Source organism: Martes martes, assembly GCF_963455335.1.
Source record: "Martes martes genome assembly, chromosome: 4".
Classification (NCBI taxonomy): domain Eukaryota; kingdom Metazoa; phylum Chordata; class Mammalia; order Carnivora; family Mustelidae; genus Martes; species Martes martes.
In genome coordinates this window covers 11,149,653-11,176,672 of record NC_137891.1, presented here as the reverse complement: position 1 = coordinate 11,176,672, position 27,020 = coordinate 11,149,653, and the positions used below count along the sequence as shown (strand labels likewise).

The following is a 27,020-nucleotide window of genomic DNA, read 5'->3' as shown; positions in this document are numbered from 1 at the left end:
CCAGTGTACTTCTTAAAAGCATCGGCTCTGGAGTAGACCATCTAGGTCTGAATGCTTGCTCCGACCTGGCACTCTGTGCCTCAGTATCCTCTACTGTTCCATAAAGATAATTATGGTTACTACCTGGTAGGGCTGCTGTCAGGTGCGACGAGGCAGAAACAGTAACACTCACCAAATAGTCCACTTGCTCCCTTCTATTTCCTGTCCTCGGCCGGTGCGGCCAAGAACCTGGTTTAAGGTGGTGAGCTAATACATCAGGGGTGGTGAGGAGCCTTCACATGATTCTGGAGCCTCTCCTCCCCTGCCACGGTGCACCCCGTGGTGATGGGGACAGCCTCTATCCGCCTCTGGCTCTGAATGACTTTGTGTGTGAAGCAAACTCCCCCGGTAAACGTGGGACACGAGGAGGAAAAGAACCTCTTTCTATGGGAAGCCATGGAGATCGGGGGGTGAACCTGTTACTGCGGGACATGCTAGCCCCTACCAGTGAGTACAACATGGAACGTGCTTAACACGGTGCCTGGGATATAGGAAGCACACTCTACACACTACTGTTACCATTGTTATTTGTTTAAAGAAAATGTAACCATAGGAATAATGAACACTTTACCTGCCTGAAGGTCTCTGGGGGAGAGACCAGCTCTATCTTTTAGAGAAATACTGATAAGCAAATGTTGGGCACATCCCAAGCATTCCAGTGCCAACCTGAGATTTTCTCCCCCACATTAAGTTCTCTCTTACGGCTAATGAAACTTTCTCCTCTAATAAGGGACCAGTTTTTATTCTCCCTCCCTCTCACAGAACCACAGTTCTAAAATGTAAGTCTCTGCTAGCGTTGCGATGCTGTGAGTCTGTTTCAAGTGGAGTAACACCGAACAACCACAAACACATTTTAAATGAAGACCGTTACTCACTGCATGCAATCCTGCTAAAAAGGCATTATCCGTACTTCCTTTTTACAATGTTTTTAATGCAAAAAAGCCAAAGGAAAGGTAAACCATTTTTTAAGTTAGGCTTCAGGGATACCACAGGATTTTTGTATACCGGATGTATCTAAGATAAGCTACCCCTGTATTAACGAATGTAAAATTCAAATTCTATACAGGGAATCAATTAGAGCTTAGTTATACCTTGAAATATACTATGTAGACTGTTAAAGTAATTTTGCAATTTTATTTGTATAGTCCTAGAGAGCAAACAGGCTTTAAGTAAAGTTTGCAATGTCTATGTATAGTACAAGTTTTATTTATTTAAAAAAATTTTTTAAAAAGACTTATTTATTTTAGAGAGACAGAGGGCATGAGCATGAGTGGGGAGGGGGAGAGGGAGAGACAGAATCTCAAGCAGACTCCCCACTGAGCACAGAGCCCAATGCAGGGCTCAATCTCACGACCCTGAGATCGAAACCAAGTTGGTAACTTAACTGACTGAGCCATCCTGGGGCCCCAAGTTTGTTTTTTCTAAAACTCATTTAGCAGCAAAACCTGATCTAACCTGATTCATGTGGTGGTAAGCTTTGACCTGAATTGAGGTGGGACTCTCAGAGTCTTCACCTCAGTTCACATAAACATTCACGTGTTTCACTGGAATAAAGAGATTGTGTTTAATTATGAGGACGGACCTGCCTGAAAAGTCATGAGGCGGGGGGGAGGGGGAGAGGGGAGGGGTGTTCTATAATACATGGCATATGCACCCTGCCACCACTCTAAATCTGTAAAATTCTGAATTTTATCAGCTGCTCTTTGTATAAACCCATAAAGTTGTTTCAAAGGACATAGTGTATTATTAGTATTAATGGAAGTTAGAATTATATACTGATCTTTATTTTAAATTTTTCCATATTTCTCAAATTTTTATAGTAAACATGTACAACTTTTATAAGAGGAGAGGAAAAGAAAACCTCCCTCTTACCCACGTGGATAGATCTCATTTCATGAAAGGTCTCACAATATCAACTACCAGTGAAGACAGGAGGGGACGGCTAGCAGATCCAATGTTAAACCCTTCCAATTACGGAACACCACTCTGCAAGAGGATAAGGTTCTTAAGACGTATTCTATAATCCAGGGCCACCAGCTGACTGCTGAGCATACTCATGCGCTCCCCATTTTTCAGCATTTCAAAGAAGGACGTGAGAAATGATCTGTCAGCTATAAATACAGATCCAACCTGCATGCTTCTTTGCTGTTCTCATTTGAGGGGGAAGAAAAGAAGAAAAATTAAAAATAAATCCTTAACTCGACCACATACCCCATAGTCAGAGATTGCAAACAGGAAATGCTCTGCAGCTGGAGCAATCTTTCCTTTGCTTCGATGGGTCTGAGGCAATAAGTGTCCTCTAACTGTTAAAGGCGACGGAGGCTCTTCTGCAAGCAACCGAACTGTCTAAGGGCTCGGGGAAGAGAAGGTGTGGACAGTCCTGGCTGTCATTTTCTAAAACTGATCCTACATTGCGGGTCTTGGGAATATGGTTCAAATAGTTCAAATAGTTTTCCTTACCCACTGAGAATCTACGTCAATCCACCAGTTACTCCCTTCCCGTCCCATTTTGTGGTTTGGTGATTAAGTAAGTGGATGCAATCCTCTGTTGATTCCCTACTTTCTTTCCCTGGATCACAGGCAATGACGGGATGCTGGCAGGAGAGCAGACCTGGCAGTGTCAGCAAGTGATAACTTTACTGCTTTCTTTGCAATGACTTAAAAATAAAAAAAGACTGAACATAATTTTGGTTCTGTATATTTAACCGAATGAATGACAAAAATACTTTGAAACAGCTAAAACTCTAAAAGATCATCCTTTCTTTTTCTTCTTCCTTTTCCCCCATTTTGACAAGGAAGCTGCATTGTAAAGAAAGCCTTTATCATTAATATGTTGACTACCTAGGGGCACCTGGATGGCTCAGTCTTTGAGCCTCTGCCTTAGGCTCAGGTCATCCTCCCAGAGTCCTGGGGTCAGGCCGCTCATCGGGCTCCCTGCTAGGCAGGAAGCCTGTTTCTCTCTCTCCTATTCCCCCTGCTTGTATACCCTCTCTCGCTGTCTCTCTCTGTCAAATAAAAAAATAAAATCTTTAAAAAAAATGTTAACCCTGATGATAATAAAAATAGAAAGAACGGAAGGTACAAAGGCATGGAATCAAGCAACAGTTTATAATCCAGAAATAACAAGTACTTTTTCTTTAAATTTTTAAAAATTTATTTGACAGAGATGGCGTGAGGGAAAGCGGGGGAAGAAGACTCCACTGACTTGATCCCAGGACTCTGGGATCACAACCTGAGCCGAAGGCAGACGCTTAACTGACTGAGCCACCCAGGCACCCCTCAACAAATAATTTGTTATGTCTGGAGCTGGCTTTGATTATGAAGGCTTCTTTCACTAGAGGAAGGATGAATTCATAAGAGACCGGTAAATCAACTAAAGAACTATTTCTAATAACTAAAAAAATGCTACTATCTATGAAATATATGCTGTGAACCAAAGGCTATGAGAGGTAATACCCATAAAAGCCTGTGCAGTTAAAACCTGGCCACACACATATTAAAGACATCAACAAAACGGATCATGTCCACATTTCTCTGGCTTCTCACCACTGAGAGGCAGCATTCCCTAGCTGTAGTCATATGTGACAAAGAGACTGAGGGGAAAGAGCTCATCACTTGGCGTTTAAGGAACAGTGGCCACGGAAAGGACTTTAACTAGAGGGAGCAGCTGAAAACACGGAGAAAGACTGTTTTAGAAAAATATCAGAGTACACAGGAAGTGGAATTATAGATGTGAGGGCACAGCAGAGAAGTGACGGTTTGCGTTTTGCTGGGTACATTTGTTTTACACTGAAATTTTCACATAACCAGAGCTAGATCATTCAAGATTTTTCCCTGCTCTCTCTCCCTGACCAGAATCTGATGATTTATAATTTTACATAAACTTTCTATTTTGGAAAAATTACAGATTCACAAAAAGCTGCAAAAATAGTACAAAGAGGTCTCTTGTGTCCTCAACCAGCTTCCCTCAAGTGTAACACCTTACAAACTTAAGGGCTTACACACGGGACATTATCAAAATCTGGGAAGCAACACTGGCCTGAGATGATCAACTAGACTATAGACCTTACTTGAATTTCACCAGTTCTGCATGCACTCATTTTTTGGTATGTCTGCGTATGGCTCCGAGACATTTTATCACCCGTATACATAGGCACATCCACACCACAATTGAGTTAGAGAACTGTTCTATCAACACAAAGGAATTCCCTCAGGCTACCCCTTCATAACTGCGCCCCTGACTCCTTCTCCAAACTCTGATGAACCACTGATCTGTTCTCCATCTCTGAAATTTTGGATGACTTGGACTTTAATCAGAAAAATACACAAAGGGCAATGTTATCTTGATGAAAGACACCCTTTCGAGGAACTTGTTTTCACTTGAAGGGGTCAAAAGCACACAGAAAGCAAAAGACCAAAGACCTTGTATGTATGTGAATAGCTTCCTGGCAGTAAGTCCCGGGTCCTCCTCCTGCCCGAGTACCTAGGCTGCCATCAAGCAGATGTCCCAGCACTGGCTCTTACCACAGGGGCGAGACAAGACTGCCACAGGGACAAGGGCTGAACGGCCAACGATGATGAATCTGTCATAGGGCATTCTTTGGAGAGTCCTACCCTCTCAAGCTTCTGCATTTATCATTTGTCCCAACTAGGTGAATTGCAAATGCTCTAATGCCAACACTAAATGAAATCTAGTGCAATACAAAGTTCCTTAGAACACATGATTTCATCTATTTGGGGGGAAAAAGGTACAGAAAAGAGGGCTAGAAAGATAGACCCCAAACATCAATGATGGTTATCTCTGGGAAGGGAGACTAAACGAGAAACTGCAATTTTCTTTCTGGATTCTGTATTTTCCCCACCAGGCATGTGTTCTTTTTACAATAAGAAAAAAATACAAAAATAATGTCTCCTGCGGTGGCTATTAATGCCACAGCAGTTAATATTAACGGAGTCTGTGAGTACGGTAACAGCCGCTCTGTGTGACCCAAGGACTTTGCATCTTACAAAGTTTCTCATGTGTGTGGTATGACGATCCTCACACAAGCACAGGATATAGAACGTATTTTTCCTCATTTTCCTGGTGAAGACATTGGTGCTTCTCAGTCTGGCTATGTTATCAACCCACGTAGGGCCAGGTCTGGAATCACAGCCAGTGATTTCTTATGCCAGTGGGCCTCAAGGTGTGGTCCGTAGGCCCCCAGAGGTCTCTGAGACCAAAAGGACTTTCATAGTAATACTGAGATTTCATCTGACTTTTCCACTGTTTAGGTATTAGCATGGACAGTATAAAAGTAATGGGGGTGAACCCGCTGGGGTCCTGACGTGAATCCAGGCACTGTTCGACACCAACCTAGGTCACTGTATTCTTCATGGTCATGCTCTTGTGGGGGGCAGGGGTAGGCTATTTTCTTTTAAAAATGCCCACAATGAAACAGTTAAAATTACTGATTTGTTTACATATCAACCCGAGTACATCTTTCCTATATCTGGTTTAATATAACAGAAGTTTGCACAAACCACTCTCAAGGCACACCAAAATATCAGAGTTATCTTGAGAAAAAGCACTTATGCAGTATTTTGAGTTGCAAGCTAAAATAGCTAATTTTGTTTGTCAGCTTCCACCCCTTTTCCTTTTTTTAGAGAGAGAGTATGCAAGTGGGGGTGGGAGGAGGAAGAGGGAGAGAGAGAATCCCAAGCAGGCTCCATGATCAGTGTGGAGCCCAATTCCGGGCTTGATCTTTTGACCCTGAGATCATGACCTGAGCTAAAAATCAAGAGTTGGATGCTTAACCAACTGAGCCACCCAGGAGCCCCATGTCTGTCAGTTTTTTAATGGGACACCATTTGTTTTTCTTTGAAAGAACGACTGACAAACTGTGGTACTGAAATGTGGGTGTCTGGCAAATATTTTCTCAAAAACAAAGAAAGTGAGCCTGCCACACATAGGGTTTCAGATTCACATGGCTATTAACTCTAAAGAAACAAAGAAGAATATTGGTAATCATCTGAATTCTTAAAGTACTCCTCTCTCTAATTTATAGTTCTGTGTGAGGCTGTATTTTTTGTCTACTTCAGCCAAATAGCATATTGCAACAAAATCAATGAAGAGACTTTAACATTTCTCAATTTTAAGTGATAATATAGTAAGTATAGATAGAAATGGTCCACATTAACAAGAACTCTTCAGTGTCCTTGATCATTTTTAAGATTGGGGTCCTAAGACCACAAATTTATGAGCTACTAGCTAACACTCTTTTTTTTTTTCAATTTATTATAACTCACTGATGAGGGAAATGAAAAAGAAAAGTAGATAAGAAATAATTTTTCAAGTTAAACACAAACAGGGGTTATGGCTGCTCATGCAGGTTCTAGCCAAGCCAGGTGGGCCATAAGCACCCATGATCTACAAAGGCAATGCCATTATTCTATAACTGTTGGGGGATGCCATCGCTGGATCAGGGTATGTCAGGGGACCTGGAATCAAGCTCCCACTCCACCATTCCCCAGGCATATTATTTTTTTGGAGATTTGGAGCACTTATCTATAAAATGGAACAGGACTATTCATACCCACCTTTACCCGGGGAGTCGCCATAAAGACCAAATGAGAAGATGTAATAATAAAATAATCATAAACGAGACAGAATTCTAAATAAGAGAATCAAAACTTGTATTTGTTAAGCAAATGCCCCATGTCAAGTACTGTGCTTCGGGGTTCAACCCTGTTATCTCCATGAGGTCCTACAGGTACCAGGAAACAGATAAGGAGACTAGCACTAGAGAAGTTCTACCGTTAGCCTAAAGCAATAAGGCTACTCGGCTGGGAGCTGGCCTTCCAGGTCTGACGGAGACCCAGCTTCCAGTCCCCAGCCGTCACAGCCTCCCTCATCCTCCATTATGAGGTGAAACAATTTTCTCTAAAAACTATTTTCTAGTATGTAAAGGGCAGAAGAAAAGTGAGTTACTTTAAACCTGCCTTGGTCCACTGACTCTGGTACAGGCTCACAGCGTAAACAGTCACAACCACGACCCTCCTTGCGGTCCTCACACATCTGCCAGATAGCAGCCAGAGGCTGGACAAGGGCAGACAGTCTCAGCCCTGTCTGACGGTAATGCTGACATCTGTGCAGCTCTACCCACCTGATCATCCCACCCTCCACAATCACTGAAAGCTAGGAAACGAAAACAAACACCTGCAAGGCGATGAGATCGTTATTATCACTTAGGGGGTTGTATGTCTCAGGACCAACCCTTTAGAAATTCCTCAACACGATACACTCGCAATAAGGATTACTTACGAGTTAACACGATGAAAGTTCCTCTCTTTCTAGAGTTAGTCAAAAGCAGAAAGCTAGACCTCACCCCCAAATCCACCCTTTCCTCTACTTTAAGTAATGTTTTAATAAAAGTTATTAAAATACCCATTATATGTACTACCTTAATTAGAAAATGACCTTTCTCGGTATGTAACACAGACCCTAGAACACAGCAGACATTTGGTATTTGCCGTGAGGATACAATTTAGAAAGGCTAAAAATACCAAAGTATCTTCTTTTCTCTTACTCCCTGAATTCCACCTGTGACCATTATTGCTTAATGTTTCCAGAAACCACTAGCTTAAGAAAATAGGGTTTTTGGGACTCTCCTGAGAATCACTCAGAGTTTCGGCAAGCTCCTTGCTTGACTGGGGATTGGAGGTGCGGCAAGCTGTCCTGGAACCCTCTCCCTCCTGGGGGCGTGCCTTCCTCTGAGCTCCCGCTCCAAGGCCTGGTCCCATCCGCCTGTCTGCTCTGCTCTAGCCCTTCCTGGCAGAACATAAAAAGGGAAGCAGCAAGCTGTTCAAACTGTTGTCAGGTTGTATAAACTCCTGGGACTGGCTTTTTACTCAATCAGGAGAGTGTTCCCTTAGTAACCAACTAGAGTACAAATGGATTTGTCTACCTGCTCCCTCACCAGGAACGCCATCACTCTCTTCAAAGAGATAAATGTTAGTTTTTGTTTTAATTAAATGAACTGAGCCTTCTAGCAATTTCTATTGATCTTTCTTAGTCTTCTAACCCTTAAAGGAGAGTAGACAGGGAAGAAGAAAGCCTGCCGCTTAGCTTGGAGTCTGTTTAGGGGACCAGTGAGATCAGCATTTCTCACCGGGGAAACACAACCACCGAGTCAGATGACAGAGGCAGCATAATAGAGGAGGGTGGTAGACACAGTGGACTTGGGTACACGTCTACCTACTAACAACGTAGTGGACAAGTTAAATAATAACATGCCTCAACTTTTTCATCTGGATTGAAGGTATTAATAACCACAGGATTGTTGTAAAGTGCTGAGTAAGAAATCTACCATGCACATTGCCAGGTTCATCGAAGTGTCAAGTACAAATCAGTGGTTTCTGTTATGGCGGTCAGCAAATGTATTACTGGGTCAGCAAATACAGATGGTGAATGATGCCCAAGAAACCACTGCCTTGGGGGGCCGACGTGAACTGGGGACAGGAACCCACAGTGAAGGGGAGTGCAGGGATGCACTGGTCCAGGAAACGTGCAAGCGATGAATCTCGACTAAAGCCAAATACATTCAGTGTCCCGGAAACTAAAGGTTAGCAAGATAGCCCTGTGAAAACACCTAGCTCGGGGAAAACAGAACTTCCTCCCTGGGCAAGGCTGTTACCAGTTATTACCCAAGTGAACAGCTGGAGTCCTGTTTCACTTCCTTCCTTCCCACCACACAGCTTCTGAGCATACAATCGGCAGAAAGACGGGCAGTGCCCAGAGGAAGGAGAAATGAGGGCCTGCTTCTGAATATGAGAGATTTAAATACTCTAAGATTCGTGGCGACATCATGGATTTGTCAAATACACCCCAAAGCGTAGGAATGTGTTGGTCCTAAGTTCAAAATTACCCTTTCGAAAGTTTCTGAAAATAAGACATACTTCTACTCTCAACCTTTATTTTATGATTGGTTGTCACACTAGGAGACTAATTTAATGGCATAACCCACAAATTAGAATTAAGCTGTGAGGAAGACAGACATATGCATGTTATTTATCCAGTATGATAGAAAAAAAAAGACGATATTCTGACTGGTCAAATATCTAGGTTAATACACTACAGAAAGGCCATTTTCATCTTTCCAATACTGTACACTCATCTGTAAAGTAGCCATTTGTATCGAACAGATCTGTGACAAGATTCTCCTGTAAGGCCAGAGAAGCCTACCTAGAAGAGTAAATGACCCAGGGTCAAGACGTCCTGAGCTTGAGTTCTTAAAGGGGGTAAAAGTGTCACACTGAGAGACTGGGGGAGAGGAAGAACCAGCTCCTATGATGCAGTTTTTCTTTGGCTCCACTCAACCTCCCTGTAGGTCTATCTCTCGGGACTTTGGAGAAGAGAGACTTGCTTAATTTAATGCCTAAGAAAGTGTGGGTGGTAGTGCTACCCAGAATGAACCTTCTAGTGTCAACAAGGTGTGAGGGCGGGAATCTCTAGTGCCTGCCAAAGAGACCGCCCCACCCCCAACTCTGCGTCTGCCTCCTGGGGTCAGCACCTCTCTTGTCCAAGACTTTTAGGGATTCTTCTTGTCATCAACTTCTATAACCATGGATTCCCCCAATCTCAAAATCCTTCTCTTGGTAGGGGGCTGAAAGACGTGAAGAACTGGGGAGGCTCATTATTTGTAAAGCAGAGACCAAGATGCACGCTTGTCCTCATAGGAGTGAGGAATAACCCTTGCAGTGCATACTTGCAGAGTATGTCTGACACAGAAATCATCATCACTCTTCCAACTAATTAAAAGGCAAGAGTTGCTGAAAGCTACGTAAAACAAAACCCAAACCAGAACTGTGGCAGAATGCACACGAGAGTTCAGCTTAACTAACCAGTTTCTCTGACTCAAGAAATCTAAGCTGCTATCAGCTGGATCTAAGAATTTTACAATGCGGGATGCCTGGGTGGCTCAGTTGGTTGAGCAGCTGCCTTTGGCTCAGGTCATGATCCCAGCGTCCTGGGATCGAGTCCTGCATCCGGCTCCTTGCTCATCAGGGAGCCTGCTTCTCCCTCTGCCTCTGCCTGCCACTCTGCCTGTGCTCGTTCGCTCTCTCTCCCGCTCTCTCTCTGACAAATAAATAAATAATATCTTTAAAAAAAAAAAAAAAGAATTTTACAATGCTATTTTTTTGTATGTGACTCCATACCTGAGACTTTTTTTTTTCACCCCCAAGACTGGGGGTTGGGGAGAAGATTAGTAGATTGTTCTCCTTATCCTCTTACTGCACTTCGGTCAGGCTGTAATTTAAAAAAAAAAAAAAAAAAATCCCTTATGCTATGGCTTACCAGATTTTTCAGCAGCGTGGACAGTTCCTTTGTAAGGGTAGAAAACTTGACAAAAGCAGTGCCAAGATCTGGGTTGTCTCGACTTAAAAAATTACTTCCAAACTTGTCAAGAACTTGTGCATAGTTTTCTTCATTTTGTACGTGATCTAAAAAAGAAGGAGAGAGGAGTATGAACTATTATTTGCCACAATGACGAGTTATTTTGAACCCTGATTGATCACTAGATACTCCTAAAAGGAAGGCAAAGAGAAACGGCATCAATTATTCATTGAACATGTGCAGACGTGGTCAGCGGAGCACTGAATGTCTTTACTCAACTCTATTAAACCACGGTTCCCCTTGTTCTTCTACAGTGTTCAGCTCACCTACATCCCAGGTAACCCATGGACCCCCACAGGTGAGGGGTCAAATTATCATATTTAAAGCACACTGTATTTCCACTAAGAAACTATGATGATCACGGAACAAGGAGAAAAGTCTTCTTAGAAAATCAGTCTTGGGGCGTCTGGGTGGCTCTTTCAGTTAAGTGCCCGCCTTTGGCTCAGGTCATGATCTCAGGGTCCTGGGATTGAGTCCCACATTAGGATCCTTGCTCAGTGGAGAGCCTGCTTCTCCTCCTCCCTCTGGCCCTCTCCCCCACTCACGCTCACACATGTACTCTCTCTTTTAAGTAAGTAAGTAAATAAATAAAATCTTTAAAAAAACTCAATCTTGGGGGGCACCTGGGTGGCTCAGTTGGTTGAGTGTTCAGGTCTTGGTTTTGGCTCAGGTTGTGACCTCAGGGTCGTGCTCTGTGCTCTGCACAGGGTCTGCTTTAGATTCTCTCTCCCTCTCCCTCCCGGTCACTCTTTCTCTCTCAAATGAACAAATAAAATCTTTTTAAAAAATCTATCTTGAAATGCAAAAGAATCCATGGGTTCCAATATGTCTCTTTCTCTGCAACTCAATTTAATTTCCTTTAATTCTGTCTAAGCCTCAGGTCTGAGGAACAGCATTTTTAAAAGCCCCCTACCCCATATGATCTCTTGATGCAAATGGTGCAGGCATGGATCAGATGGATTTATGTTTCAAGTCTGGTTTCACAACCTATAAGCTTGCTATCTTACCAGTTTTTTAACTTTTATAGTCCATCAGAGGCATTAATAAATCTCACTCTGAGCTTTGTTTTCCAATCTGTAAAATGAGCCTAATACTATCTTACATGATTGGAGTGCTGATGAGCTGATATAAAGTATCCAAAGTTTCTCAAAAGAGTGAGTGTTCCATAAATAACCACTCCCACTTCTTTGAAATACTCTCTGCTTGGCTTCCAGGATACCATGCTCTCTTGACTGTCCTCCTATCTCACGGCTGCTCCTTTCCAATGTCTTTGCTGGATCTTCATCTCCCTGACCTCCTCATGTCAGAGAGCCTTGGGCCTTTCTTCTTCTCTATCTATGCTCACTCTTGGATCTAACCTAGTCTGTGGATTTGAATAGCTTCTATCAGCTAAAAACTCCCAAACTGGCAGCCCAGCCTAGATCCCACTCCTGAAATACAGACTTCTATATCAACTGCTACTCAATATTTCCACTGGGATCCCCAATAACTCTCATCTTGACATGCTAAAAAGCAAAGCCTTAATGTTCTGCCCTTAACCCTCTTTTTCCTCCGTTGATGATCTTGTATCTCAGTCCCCGCTAATGGCAAATACATTCTCGTAGCTGTTCAGACTTAAACCCATCAAAGTCATACTGATTTTTCTTTCTCATATCCCAGATGCAGCCCATTGGCAAATCCTATTGCCTTTACCTTTAAAATACAGCCAAAAATTTGACAATTTCTCACTATCCCCATGGTGATCAACCCGACCTAACGTCATCTCTTGCCTTGACCACTGCAAAAGCTTCCTACAAGTCTCTTTATTCCAGCTCTTGCTCCCCTACAATCTACTATCAAGACAGCATCCAGTGTGACTCTGTTAAATTGTGCATCAGATCTGTGACTCCTCTAGAAGATGTCAGCACTTATAACAGAAACCCAGGTGCCCCATCCTTGCAGGCTCTGGGAGGCAGTACCACGTATCTCTACACCCTTAAGGGAGGCAGGCATGGAACATGAAACACACTGACCGAGGAAACATGAGCAGAGCCAAGGTGCACCACTTCCACGGGGAGGCATTTCAGATGCCTGGACTGCCCACTTCTCTCCTCCCTTGTGGTGGAGGACAGGGAAGCATGGATTCGTATGCAGGCCCGCAGGAGACGCACAGTATTTACTGAATGAATAAATCAATGGTAAGTATCTAAGACAATCGTGTCTAGCAAAATAATATCTCTAAAGGTTTCCTTTGATACCTCTTTATGAAGCTTTCCTTCCTTGCCTATAATACTCTGTCTCTCTTTTGCAATACTTTCCACCACATCACATCTTATTTGTGTAAATACAGATTTTTCCTTGGCACCAGACCACGAGAGGCAGGGAGAGGCAGGGATTACCTCCGGCTCATCTCTGCGTCCCCACCCAACAAATACCACGGTGTTTGTTTTCCATGAGCCATGCTTAAGGAGTGAGGGCTCAGTAAACATCTCTTGACTTGGACTTGTTGATTTCCTTTTCAGGAATTTCAGAAGCATTTCCTTCTTACTCCTAGATTGCTGAATAATTGAGAGGAAAATCTAGAGTACTGCATTCTCGGGGCATTTGGGTAGCTCAGTCAGTCAGAGTCCTGGGATCAAGCCCTGCATCAGGCTCCCTGCTCGGCAGGAGGTCTGCTTTCCCTTCTCCCACTCCCCCTGCTTATGTTCCCTCTCTTGCTGTCTCTCTCTGTGTCAAATAAATAAATAAAATCTTTAAAAAAAAAAAAAAAGTACTGCATTCTCGAAAACACTCTCCATGACTGCCCGGCAGCTATGGGCCCTGACAGAACACACCGTGAGTCCGCATGGGGAAGCGGCCCAAGAAGGAAGTCCGTGCACGGAAGGAAACGAGTGTCAGGGCGCTCCAGTGAAATGCAGTGAGCCCCAGCGCCTTCCTATCATCACCGCATCAAAAATTCATGATGCCTAGAGTGGATGTCAGCATTTCAGGCTGAGATATTAAAAAAGATAAAATGCAGCTCTGGTTACTGCCCAAGTAACTGAGGGAAGTGGCTCAGGAAAACACAAAAGAAAGGCCACATCAGCTCGACAGACAGGATGCACGTGTTTGATCTCCTCATAAACTGGAATTACCCCTGATACCTTCCATCTAAGGCCAAACAGCCTCTCCTCACCCGGGAGAATCCCACCAGACCCGACACTCTCCAGCAAAAAAGCAATTTAGCTACCCGTTTCACTGTGTTCAAAGAAGTGTCTCTAGTAAAACATAAGGTTAGAGGGTTTTTGTTTGTTTGCTTGGAATTAGAAAATACTTCAGATGACATTTATCATAGTCTTTAGATGAATAGAACACTCACGTACACACCAACCGTTTACGAAATAAAGTGTTACAGAATGCTTCCTCTCTCCCCCAACCCCAATCTCTTCCCTCCCTCCCTCAACAAAACCACTCTCCTGAGTTTAGAATGGCATGCAGAGTTTAGAAAGAATTACGAGAAGCTCTTAGTCTATCCGAGATGACGGACTCATCCAAAAATAAGACAGACTTGGCTAAGACAGAGACAGGCCTTCGGAAGGGAGCATTGGCATTGACTGAGAACCTTCTCTGACCCAAGTGCTTCTTACAACATATTTAACCCTCACCAGAACCCTTCAAGGAAGAGAAGATGGAACATCAAATGTGACGTCAGAGAGGTGGAAGGGGAGACTGGTAAGTAAGTATAGGTGAGGTCACGGATCCTGCATGTTTTGCTAATTCCATAAATGAACAACCATACAGTCAGCATGTATATTTATGTGCATAAGCATGTGTGTGTAGTTAATCGGACATATGTATATATGGGTGAAATTTCTTAGTATAGATACATCTGAAAAATCATAGTTTAGTGAGGTACATCTGGGGACAGTACTAATAATCCTGGTGAGGGCAGAAATAATGGGAAATAACTGTAAGGTACTTGAAACAGTACTTGGCATGTGGCACCTGCCTCCAAAAAAATCAGTCACTATTACCTTTAGGGCCGGGATTAGTTATAAATCAGGGAGATGTATTTAAAATCAAACAGCACAGGAACATATGTCTCATGTTTTAAGTTTTTTGTTTTTTTTTAAACTTATATTACAAATCTAATAGTGACAATTCACTAGCAAAATTCTATAAACACATGCATCCTGTTGTACAAAATGAAGGGTTTACCAGGCAGGTTTTCAGCAGGTGCAGAGTCCCAGAGGGCAGGGAGACAGGGTTCCGGTGGAGCACAGCACAAGGGCAGAGGCAGAGGGCGAGGCCTATGACAGAGTGCAGCAGGCAGATGAACAGAAGGTAAATTCAGACGTTTAGCAAAGAGAGAGCTACAGGGCTTTCGTGGGGAACACTGTCACAGATACAGGTGTGACTGAATAGGAGGGCTGATGAAGCAGAAAATGGCCTGATCACCACCTTTCAGGGAACAGAATAAGCTCTGTTTTAGGATCCTCAGTCTACCTAAGCGCTAGCAGACTTCTGGGAAGCTGGTAAAGTCGGTGCTGGGGAAAGCAGGTGAGGATGGAGACTGGATAAAAGAAAAGAACAAGGAAAGAGAGAAATCTGATCCAGCCATTAGAGATTCATGCTTTTCAAATATCTGTAGGGAATTTCTGGCATTCATGGTATTGTTGCAGAATGTAAGACAATTCTAAGAGCTAGGTAACTCCTTTCAATTCTGAAAAAAGGACAAAATAATATAGTTTTACTAGCTAAACCAGAAAGGGCCACTTAGGATTTCAACTGCTAGCATTTCTTTGGGGGCAATGACTAACATATACTAATCACCTAATACGTTCCATGCAGCTTGAAAGGGCCTTTATATACATTTCAACATTTAAGCCCCACAGCAATACCAAAGCAGTGATTTACTATTTCAGTAATAATAGTGATAATAGCTAGTTTGTCCAGTACTCAGTATACGCCAGTCACTGCACTAAGCACTTCACGTCCATTGCTTCATTCACTCTTATTAATCCGACTGGAAGATAAGTACTGTTATCATCCTCATTATTTAGATGCAAAAATGAATCTGAGGTCACACAGCTCCTACCAGGATTTTACTCTTACGTTTTTTTAAGATCTCAGAGCTGGGGATTCTCTCCCACATCCTAAAGTGAGAAAGATCTAGAATCAAATCCCAGGTCTATCAATAAACCTGCATGGTGTTACCTTCCTAAGCCTCATCTTCCCCAGCTGTAAAATGGACATAACAATGGTACTTACCTCACGGAGGTATTATGGAGATTAAGTTACTGCATGCCAAGTGCACAGTGCAAGATAAGCTCAATAAATGTTCATGATGGGGACAACAGGGATGACAGCCCCAGGCCGCCCAGTGGGGGCCACTGTGGTGGAGTCAGCCTGACATCCTCTGGCTGGTGACAGAGGCTTCCAGCAAACACTCCCAAGTCAGGGACAGCCCTCAGAGTATATGTTCCGAGGTTCTAGTAGTTAACAAGTTCCCTGAGAATACTTTAAAATTCAATACTCTTTTTTAAAAAAAAAATATTCTTTTTTTTTTTTTTTAAGATTTTATTCATTTATCTGACGGACAGAGATCACAAGTAGGCAGAGAGAGGAGAAAGCAGGCTCCCCGTGGAGTGGAGAGCCTGACGTGGGGCTCGATCCCAGGACCCTGGGATCATGACCTGAGCTGAAGGCAGAGGCCCCAACCCACTGAGCTACCCAGGCACCCCAATTCTTTTTTTTAATGTTATGTTAGTCACCATACATTATGTCATTAGTTTTTGATGTAGTGTTTCAAGATTCATTGTTTGTGTACAACACCCAGTGCTCCACGCAATACATGTCCTCCATAATACCCATCACCACGCCCACCCATCCTTCCTCCCCACTCCCCTCTAAAATCCTCAGTCTCTCATGGTTCATCTCCCCCTCCAGTTTCCCCCCCTTCATTTTTTCCTTCCTCCCCCTAATGTCCTCCAGGTTATACCTTATGCTCCACAAGTAAATGAAACCATATGATAACTTTCTCTGCTTGACTTATTTCACTCAGCATAATCTCCTCTTTAATAATATTCTTCAAAAATGGGGCTCCTGGGTGGCTCAGTCAGTAAAGCGTGCGCATTTGGCTCAGGTCACGCATGATCTCTGGGTACTAGGATAGAGTCCCACATCAGGTTCCCTGCGCAGTGGGGAGTCTGCTTCTCTCTCTCTCCTTCTACCCTCCCCCCTGCTCATGCTCTCTCTCAAATGAATAAAAATCTTAAAACAAAACAAAATTCTTTAAAAATGTCTTGTATACTCCTCCAATGAGACCCTACTTAGAATTTTCAGAACCACAGCAAACAGTAAACAGGCCCTTCTCTGACAGATGTTTGCCTAATCCTCACCCTGTGGGAGGCCTTATCAAACTGGGGAACTTTCACAAAACTTCCCAACTGGCCTGTGAACCCAACCGTTGACTCTGTCACCATAATTACGGCTATTGCTTCTCAGGCACCGGCTCTGTGATGGGGCCCATCACACTGAATATCCTAAAACTCCTTCAGGGCAGTGTTTTACAGATAAGAAAAGTGAGCTCGCAGGTGAATCCACATTGGAACCTACCCTCACAGGATTCCAAACCCATCCTTTTCCATGGACAGACTCAGCCAAGACTATCAAGGATGCCACGACTCGTGCCACCAATACCTATTTCGGGTTTTCTAAATGATTAACATTAAGAAATGAAGGGGAATAAGACAGAGCTCTTGTTTCTCAATAATGACAATGACATAATAACAACAGTAATACTTGTTAACAATTAATTGTAAGAATAATTAATTATGGTGACACTTTTGATTGCTTAAAGGGCCATAAACTGTGCTTTTGTCCTGCATTACTTCATCTGATGTTCACGGTGACGTGCTATTCTTACCCCATTTTCCAGATGCAGAGGCTGGTGTAGCGAGTGCAGCAGACTGCCCAAGGTCACCCAGCTAGGTGGTGACACAGGCACTGCCGGTAGAGCCTGTGTTCTTACCATTATGCTCGGTGAAGTGCTGGAACCCTTAGAATAGAACCCCTGCTATTTTTGAGTCAGATATCAAGTGAGGGACCTGAAAATCTAGGTCTTAGCTCCAGCCGCTATCATGTGACCTGGTCAGGTGACTAAGGCTCTCTGGGGCCTAACTTCATCTATAAAACAGGTCTAATAATACCTGCACCCAGCCTACTCCTTGAGGTTGAATGCTAAGAGGTAAAGATGTCATAATTAATGTGAAAGCTCTTTTGGGAAAATAGCAGCAACAGAGAACATTATAAAACCATGAAGGATTATTTCTATTTAACGAGGAAAGGCCTTGAAAGCATTCATAATAACTCCATCCTCAAGAGCTCCCCTCTTGACCAAGCACCACCTAATGTTTACTGAGGCGTCATCTGATGGAGGGACATGGCCTAACTGGCACAGAGACCCGGGTTTGAATCTCCCTCTGGTCCGGACTGGCCATCTGTGACCTTGGAAAAGGCACTTTTCTGGGCCTTGGCTTCCTTCCTCCCTTCTTTTTTTTCTTTTCTTTTCTTTCCATTCTTCCTTTCTTTCCATTCTTTCTTCCTTTCCTTCCCTTCCCTCCCTTCCTTTCAAGATTTTATTTATCTGTCAGAGACAGAGAGCAAGCAAGCACAAGCAGGGGGGAGTGGCAGGCTGAGGGAGAAGCAGGCTCCCCACCGAGAAAGGTGCCCGATGCGGGACTGGATCCCTGGACTCTGGGATCATGACCTGAGCTGAAGGCAGATGCTTAACTAAGTCACCCAAGTGTCCCTGGGTCACCTGTGAAATGTGACAGATGTATAATCTATAAAGTACAGGGCAAGCCTCTAAAAATATCTTCATTACTTTCATTCACCCTGAGACCAAGAGCTGAAGTTCTGATGTTAATGGACGTTCAGGTATAATCTAAATATCATGGTATTTCTTGGAGGGTTCCAGGATACAGATCACAACTGTTGATCAAATCCTAGGTCTTCCATTTACCAGCTGTGGATCTAAGACCATCTGGATCCTCATCTCACACTCCATTTCTCAACCGCAATGATGCTCCTTAATATGGTAACTTCGTGAAAAGGATGGGAAAAGTCTACGGTGTGCCTCCTCCAGTGTCTGGCCTACGGTGCGTGCTCATGATATGGGAGGAACCGTCGCTCACCCCGAAGTGAGTCTCACTTCTGTAACTTCCCATATGTTCCCTCCTGGCAGCCCAGCTTCTCTCCCTGTGTCTCTATTTAAGTCACCTCTGGGTCCAGAGTCCAGAGCAACTGTGTTTATCTTTTTTTTTTTTTTTTAAGATTTTATTTATTTACTTGACAGAGATCACAAGTAGGCAGAGAGGCAGGCAGAGAGAGAGAGGAGGAAGCAGGCTCCCCACTGAGCAGAGAGCCTGATGCGGGGCTCGATCCCAGGACCCTGGGATCATGACCTGAGCCGAAGGCAGAGGCTTTAACCCACTGAGCCACCCAGGCGCCTCGCAACTGTGTTTGTCATCTCAGGCTCCAGCTCAGAGAACTTTTCTGGAGCACAGCCTGGGCACAAGCATCCCCGCGCTGCAGCCACACAACCCAGCCCAAGTTCTCTGGGCCACCTGGCTCCGTCACAATCCCAGGGCTCAACCTGCCTCATTCAAGATCAAAGGTAAGTGTAACTTCCCAGGCAAGCTTGCCATTAACTTGGTCCTCAGCCTCTTGCAATGTCTGAGTTCCCAATAATGCTCAAATGCTCAACGCATGTAGTAAAGTCTCCTGGAGCAAGTCCTTTTTCCTTCCTTCGGAATATATGGAGTGTTGGCCATGGGCCAGGCATATAAAATACAATGAGCTATAACTGTGATAATAAAGCCATGTAATATGTGTCATAAATTATAGTGCTGGCGTAGAGGGCGAAGTGATAAATTCTTTTATACGAGCCTATACATACTGTGAAACACTAATCACCCTTCAAAATTTTTAATTCCATTTGTTTTTAAAATTACAAAAATAATTCATACACTAAGATGGAGATATATAAAGATAAAAATGATCATTTCCTATCCCTTTCTCCAGTACCCTCCTTGAAATAAGCAAAGTTAATAATGTGATGTATTAATAATTTCAGCAAAGATTTCTCTATTTGAAAGAGAGAGAGTGCATGAGCAGGTGGTGGGCAGTGGGAGGGGAGGGGGAGAAGGAGAAGCAGGCTCCTCAAATGCAAGGTTCATCCCAGGACCCCAGAGATCATGACTGAGCTGAAGGCAGATGCTTAACTGACTGAGCCACCCAGGCACCCCACAAATGGGATATTAAATACAAGACTCCATGGCTTGCTTTTTCCCTACTGAATAGGGATCAAGAAACTGAATATAATTAACTCTAATTCATTATTATTTTTTTAAAGTACTTTATTTATGTATTTGAGAGCGGGAGAGAGAGAGCGAGCGCACACAAAGGGAGAGGGTGATGGAGAAGCAGCCTGACGTGAGGCTCCATCCCAGGATCCTGGGATCATGACCTGAGCCGAAGGCAGATACTTAACTGACTGAGCCACCCAGGTGCCCCCTAATTCATTATTTTAACTGTCATTATATTCCACAGTAAACTTCACCATGATTTGGAAAACTAGCTCCCCGAGAGACTCCCACAGTGTCTGCTACCAAAAGACAACACTGCAATAAATATTTCTATCCATAAGTGCTTACATGCTGTCACTTTATCTCTGAAAAGATATATTCAAAAAAGTAAAATTGTTAGGAGGTAGGGTGCACACTTCAAATTTTAATTACTACTGCTATGTTCCCAAAGAGGCTGTTGGTAGGAATGCACAGACCCAACAGCAGGACAAACAGAAGAGTGTGTTTCCCTAACGCCAGACTAGCACATAGACATTACTGTTCTTAATTCTTGCCACAAGGACCTGAAAAACTGGACTATACAGTAAGCCTGAGTATTTGGCTGATTTTATTGTCCATTCACATTTCCTTTCCTGCCTGTTGGTTTCCATTGCTTGTCTTCTCCCTGTCAATCTGTAGGGAGACTTCCTGCAGAAGAGACAGCAATCTGTTGTAGTATGTGCTGCAAACATTTTTTCCCATTTGTCTCCTCACTTGGTTTACAGTGTCCTTTGCCACACAGAACTTTTTACATTTCATGTCGTCAAACATACCAGTCTTTACCCAAAAGATTTTGGGATTCCTACCTAGCTTATGTTCCCAAATCTTCTAGGATTCAGTATTTTAAAAAAAACAAAACAAACAACACTGAAAGCTTTAATTCAACCTAATATATCTCTTTTATATAGCATGAGGAAGGATTTTAACGTTAAAGAAAGTTCCTGAGCCTTCTGTTTCGTTTAGTTTTATTCTTTTTTGAGTATTTACTTTATCCATCAGCGATGCATTTTATTTTCTTTCCTCTGCATGAAAATATATTGCTTATTTAACACAGTGTCTTATAGGCACCATGTAGTATCTGATAAATGAACACACAGACAAAATCTGGATATAACCAGTGAGGTTTCCTAAGAGAGGACACCTGAGCAACACCCTGAAGAATCAAGAGTTGGGGCACCTGAGTGGCTCAGTCAGTTAAGTGTCTGCCTTCGGCTCAGGTCATGATCCCGGGGTCCTGGGTTCCAGCCCCACATTGGGGTCCCTGTTCAGTGGGGTTCTGCTTGTCCCCCTGCCTCTGCCCCTGGGTTACAAGCAAGTTATTTCACTTCCCTGGGCCTCTATTTCCTCTTCTTTTCCCACCACCACTCAGTACATACTTATTAAGATTAAAGGCAACATCCATAAAGGCAGAAAGGATTTTTTTTTTAATTGCCTTTCTCCATGCCACTCGGGATGACTCATTCCTCTGATTTTTCAAGGTCATTTTGAATTTGGATTTGTTCTTTCAAAATTCTAGCCAAGCCTCTGCAAGAATCTGCTCCAGCCCCAAGGGTGTTATCTGGAAACTCAGAGTGCAAACTCCCATTTCCGCAACAACTGACAAATCCATTAACTAGCAGAGCCCCAAGACAAGATGCCCGCAGAGTTCCACAAGGCTATTACTCAGCATTTAAACGGCACTTGAGCATCACTCCCTTACAGCAGGGGCAGCAATGCCCTCTCACGCAGGCCTCCTAACTGCCAGATAAAATCCACATCACACGGCTTTGCTCATGGCTCTCCGGGTACTGTTCATGCTTTGAGATCTGCCCCCGAAGAAAAGCTAGGTAGAAGACAACCATTCCTCTCCCATTTGCACCTTCTACAGCTGACATCCCAGCATCTGAAGGAGCTGAGCTTTTTGTAAATAGGTGTAATTTAAAAATATGGCCCCACATTTCACAATTAATTCACAAACTTTCATTAAGCACCTACCCTGTGATAGAAAAGGTTATGTAGGTCTTTCAGTTTGCAGCCTCAGTCCTTCTGAGCTTCAGCTTCTTGGGTTAAAAATTATGTGTTAAATAATTCGAGATTAACTGAAAGTGCACTGGGTCCTTGTCCAGGTAGATGAGGGAGGCTAGGATAGGACCTGACCACCTGACCGCACAGGTGTCTCTAGACTGGTGCTCTCCAGACTATTTGTGATCAACTACACCTGATGGTAAAATATTTCAAAGCATACATTTCCAGTATTTATTTTTAAAAATATTTATTTATTATTACTGTATATGTTATATGCATATTCTACATACTAAGGTACTATTTGAATTAATTAATGCTTCTGACCTCAACTTTAGGGCTTCCAAAAACTCCTAAAATTAACTGAAAAATTCTGCCTTGCAAGTTTTTTAATAATTCAGAGAGGATCTGTTGTTCTCCAACTGTAAAGGGATCGATGACCCCAGAATATTAAGGATCAGGGAGGAAAGTCAGCTGAATCTAAAGACAAGACTTCTTGCCCTCGATAGGTGCAGAGTCGAGAGTCCAAGGGAGGGCAAAAGCACACATGTAGAAAAGAGACTGAAACGTGCAAGCAGGCCTCTCTGGTTTTGGTGTCTGGAGAAAGGCATTTTTTTGTTTGTTTTTTTTTTAAGACTCATTTACTTATCTGAGAGAGAGGCAGTGTGAGCAGGGGGAGGAGCAGAGGGAGAAGGATGAGGAGACTCTGCACTGAGCTTGGAGCCCGATATGGGGCTCTGTCTCACGACCCTGAGATCACGACCTGAGCCGAAATCAAGAGTCGGATGCTCAACCAACGGAGCCACCCAAGTGCCCCTGAAAAAGGCACACTTTATTGGACCCCATGGGCTCCCCTTAGGGTATACACAGTGCCTTGCAGACTGCAAAAGAATCTTTGTCTCATTTCATAACCACTAACTACTTCATCAATAGATAAGGTAGGGATCATCTTCTCTTTCTCATAGAGAAGAAAACGGAGGTCTGGAGAAATGAAAGGACTTGCTAAGGAACACTCAGCTTCTCGTAGCCAGAGCGGAGATCACATCCCCGTGCTGTGGCCTGGGAGCCAGTGCTCCTTCAGAAGGCCTCCCCTGCTCCTCCCTGTGTAGGCAGCATACAACACCCCCAAACACTGCAGCAATACAGGCGTCTCTACCCCAGGGCTCCTGGAAAAGGCATCACCCCAAGTGTGGGCAAGTAAGAGAACAAGGACAACAGAGCCTACAAATGTGCCTGGTGCCACCTAGGAACACCGTGTATGATTCAGAATCCATGCAATGAAAAGGAGTTTAAGAACGAAATGTGGCTGATCAGCATTTTCTTCTTTCATCTGAATTTTCTAATGCAACCGTGTTAACATAAACTGTACTTTTATAATGAGAAAAACAAACAGAAAATGCCATTAAAAAAACAACAACAATAAAAAAACCATCCCCAAGTGTTCCAGAGTGCAAGCCCCCTGCAATCCTCCATAAAGAAAAAGGAGAAGTTCAATCCATTTCCAGAGACACGGAAGATCCGAGAACACCCTGTTGCTGTGCACGCAGGTGACAAAGTGGCCATGCAAGTCATCCTCCATCAACCCCCCAATCACGCTGTCTTAAGGCACTGATTATTTATGAAAAACACTTTAGAATCAATAACAACTTGCTTGATTTCCATACCTAAGCAGGGCGTCAGAAAAATCAATAAATAGTTATCTTCCTGGCTAAAGAGTCTGCTGGAAAGTACTTCTAGTCCTAGAGAAGACACTTTAAAATTCACGTCCACATCCAAACCACAAATGGAATCCAACACATGCACGACCACTTCGTTATCCCAGACCATGGCTGCCTTAAGATGGGGCCTTCTTTGAAAAGAGCTGTGGTGGGTCTGCCTCACAGGGGAGACTCCACGTGGTCAGGGGAGCATGTGTGAGAGAGGCAGAATTGAAGCAAACCGAGGGAGAACACCACACACGAAATAAAATGGGAGACCCTGGCATTCCTCCAGACTCTTCCCTCTAGTTTAACTGCAACGTCATTAGACAGGGAAGCACAACCCCAGTCAGATGAGACATAAACCATCCAAGAACGTGGTCAAAATGTGCCTTGGTCTAAAGGCAGAAAGATAGAGGCTGGCCGCAGAATCTTGGCTGTAACTGTCAGGGAGGGTCTGCTCAAGGCAGAAAGGTGGTCCATAAAGAAAACTAGATAGTCACTAAACTGAATCTTTATGAAAACAGTACAAAGGATTAGTTGGGAAGGACCGAAAACCACATGGTATCACACAGCTGTGCCTTTAATTTGTGAGACTCAGTGAATTTGGAAGAACAAGGCAAAGAGGGAGCAAAACCAATGTAAACAGCCTTGTGTCCTCCCACCCCGCTCAATGATGAGAGCAGTCTGAGAGCAGGAGGGATGGTACCATCTGCCCTTTCCTCACCTGTTCCCAGGGGGAGCTTCCCCCTGAGCTAAGGGTAACTGCCGGAAAGACTGTGTGTGGGGGGGTGGGGGGGGTGTGTGTGTTTTAAATACCACAGTTCCGAAAGGAACGCCAATACTGTGTAAAAACACCAAATGAATTATAATTTCAAGTGTACTTCATTAGCCATACAAGGATTTTCAACGTTTATTTTGACTCCATGGGTTACTTCTCATATGCGGAGACTTCATTTTTTATTTTTTTAAAGATTTATTTATTCTAGAGAGACAGAGAGAGTGAGGATGTGTAAGTATGGAAGGAGGGACAGAGGGAGAAAGAGAATCTCAAGCAGACTCCCCGCTGAGCTGAGAGTCCAGAGTTTTTGTTTTGCTTTGTTTTGTTTTTTTTAAGATTTTATTTATCTATTTGATGGAGAGAGAGACAGTGAAAGAAGGAACACAACCCATGGGAAAGGGAGAAGCAGGTTCCCTGCTCAGCCCCAATGTGGGGCTCGATCCCGGGACTCTGGGATCCTGACCTGAGCCGAAGGCAGGTGCTTCAACAATTGAACCACCTAGGCGCCCTTGCCATTTTTTTTTTTTTTTTTAAAGGAGGCTCCATGCCCAGTGTGGAGCCCAAGGTGGGTCTTAAATTTACAACTTGGAGGTCAAGACCTGACCTTAGATCAAGAGTTGGATGCTTAACCAAGCCACTCAGGTGCCCTTCCCATACATGCAGACTTTAAAACTTACTTCAAAGTATGACTATAAGGTAAATACACTTAGTTTACAATAAACCATTAAGTTCAAGAATGCATACAAAGGATCACTGCTCATCCTATGGTTTAATCAGCCACACACCTCTCCTATACTTTGTAAACAGTTTTGACCGAATAAACAAAGTATCTGTTTTCTATATTCAGGTATTTGTGATCCAAAACCTGAGCTGAAGACATACTTCTCTCTAAGTCACTTTAATATACTGTCATACATTATAAGTCTAACTACGCCAAAATACCTCTCTGTGAGTCAAGAGTGTTTCGTCAATCCCTTATATCTTAATAGATGAATTACTCATACATAATTTTTATAATAAAAGATTGGCAGTTGATAATTTGACACAGTGACTTGTACCAGACTAATGTTCCTGTTTATAACAAATATGAATGACGGACAAAACATAAAAAGCAACCACTCAAAGCCACTAGAGAGCAAACAAAAGCAGGTAGAAACAGAGGGGGTATCACCCTTCAAGGAAGTAAACCATACCAGAGAAGAAAAAACCGTAACTGGCTTTTCTCCTAAGGGCAGACTTCAGTCCATGCTGGGCAAGGAGAACAGAGCTCAAGCAGAAAGTGGCATTTTACTCAGCCGAGGCATCAGAGGTCAGAGTCTGGGACTATTTCAGCAGCTGGAAATTGAGGGGTAACATCCTAGAAAGGAAGAAGTCACAGAAAAGGAAACCCTCAATTCCAGTCCTTGGCTGACCTGAACAGCAGACTTCAAGAAACCCAGCAGAAAGCAACATGTAAAGAGCTAAGCAGATTCCAGCAACTTCCCAACGCTGAGAAGAGTCTGGAATTCAAATCCTACAGAGTTAGCAGGGCTTGGTAAACATTCTGGGCTGAAAGCTGAGATGCACTGTGCTGTAGGACTAAGGGCTATATCCTGGGACTACGAGCAAAACTAAAATAGACTTACCCTAAGATCAAGGTGATGGTCATTACTAGAAATCTGACCACGTACTAGAATAAAACACCGCACACTTCACAGGAAGACAAAAGAATCCGGAGTCTCTATGTCATACAATTCAAATGTCTACCATGCAGACAGAAATTACTAGACATGCAAAGAAACAGAAAAATGTAGTCAAAAACCAAAAGAGAAGAACCCAGTCAAAGAAACAGAAGCAGAGACAACCTAGTTGTTAGACTTCAAAATAAATATTACAAATATGTTCAGGTATCTATAGGAAAAGTTGCATAAAATGGGTGAAGAGATGAAGAACTTCAGGAAAGACAGAAGTTTTGAAAAAGGACCAAATGGAAATTCAAGAACTAAAAGAACACAGTATCTGAAATAAAAATTAACTGGATAAGACTAACGGCAGACTGGATTCTGAGGAAGAAATGAGCAGGAGACTTGGAAACAGGAAAGCAGAAATTATCCAAACGGAAACACAAGGAGTTTAAAGATTAAAAATAAAATCTCACTGGCCTGGGGGAGAATATCAAGCAGTCTGACATAAATGCAACTCGAATCCAAGAGAGAAAAAGAAGGAAGAATGTAAGAATAAATAATTTGAAGACATACTGGCTAAAATTTTTCCAGTGTTGACTGCATTTTTGCAACCAGCTATAATTATACTAAATACCACTGATGATTACTATATCCCAGCATCATATTAAATATTTTAAAGTATGCTCTTCCAAATTTCACAACAAGGCGGAGCGGGGGTAAGAAGCACCGTACACACATCTGTGTGGAGGTGGATCGAAGATGACAAACTAGGTTTGTTCCGAATCTCCCTCAATCTCTGAAAGCTTCAAGTTGAGCGAGATGAAGCCCTCATCACTGACACGAGTCAGGTGCCTATACTACCTGTGTGAGGCTTCGCAACCATCCCATGAGGTGGAAACTATTTTTCCATCTGCAGAAATGAAGAAACGACGACTCAAAGTATTCTCCGACAAAGTGCTCCCAGCCACCAGTCCCGGGCTAAGTCAGTATTCGATCCCAAATCTGTGTGACCTATTCCACGATATCCACACGTCCACA

The 27,020-nt window shown here is 43.3% G+C and overlaps 1 protein-coding gene across 1 annotated transcript in view; it reads right to left on the bottom strand.

Annotated features, from left to right (window-relative positions):
• The window catches only part of ASAP1 (ArfGAP with SH3 domain, ankyrin repeat and PH domain 1), a 348,258-nt gene that overhangs the window by 117,136 nt on the left and 204,102 nt on the right, over window positions 1-27,020 (bottom strand). The window contains exon 5 of the mRNA XM_080800600.1: window positions 10,373-10,518. Within this exon, the coding sequence (XP_080656726.1) occupies window positions 10,373-10,518 (146 nt within the window). The remainder of the gene's footprint in view (window positions 1-10,372; window positions 10,519-27,020) is intronic.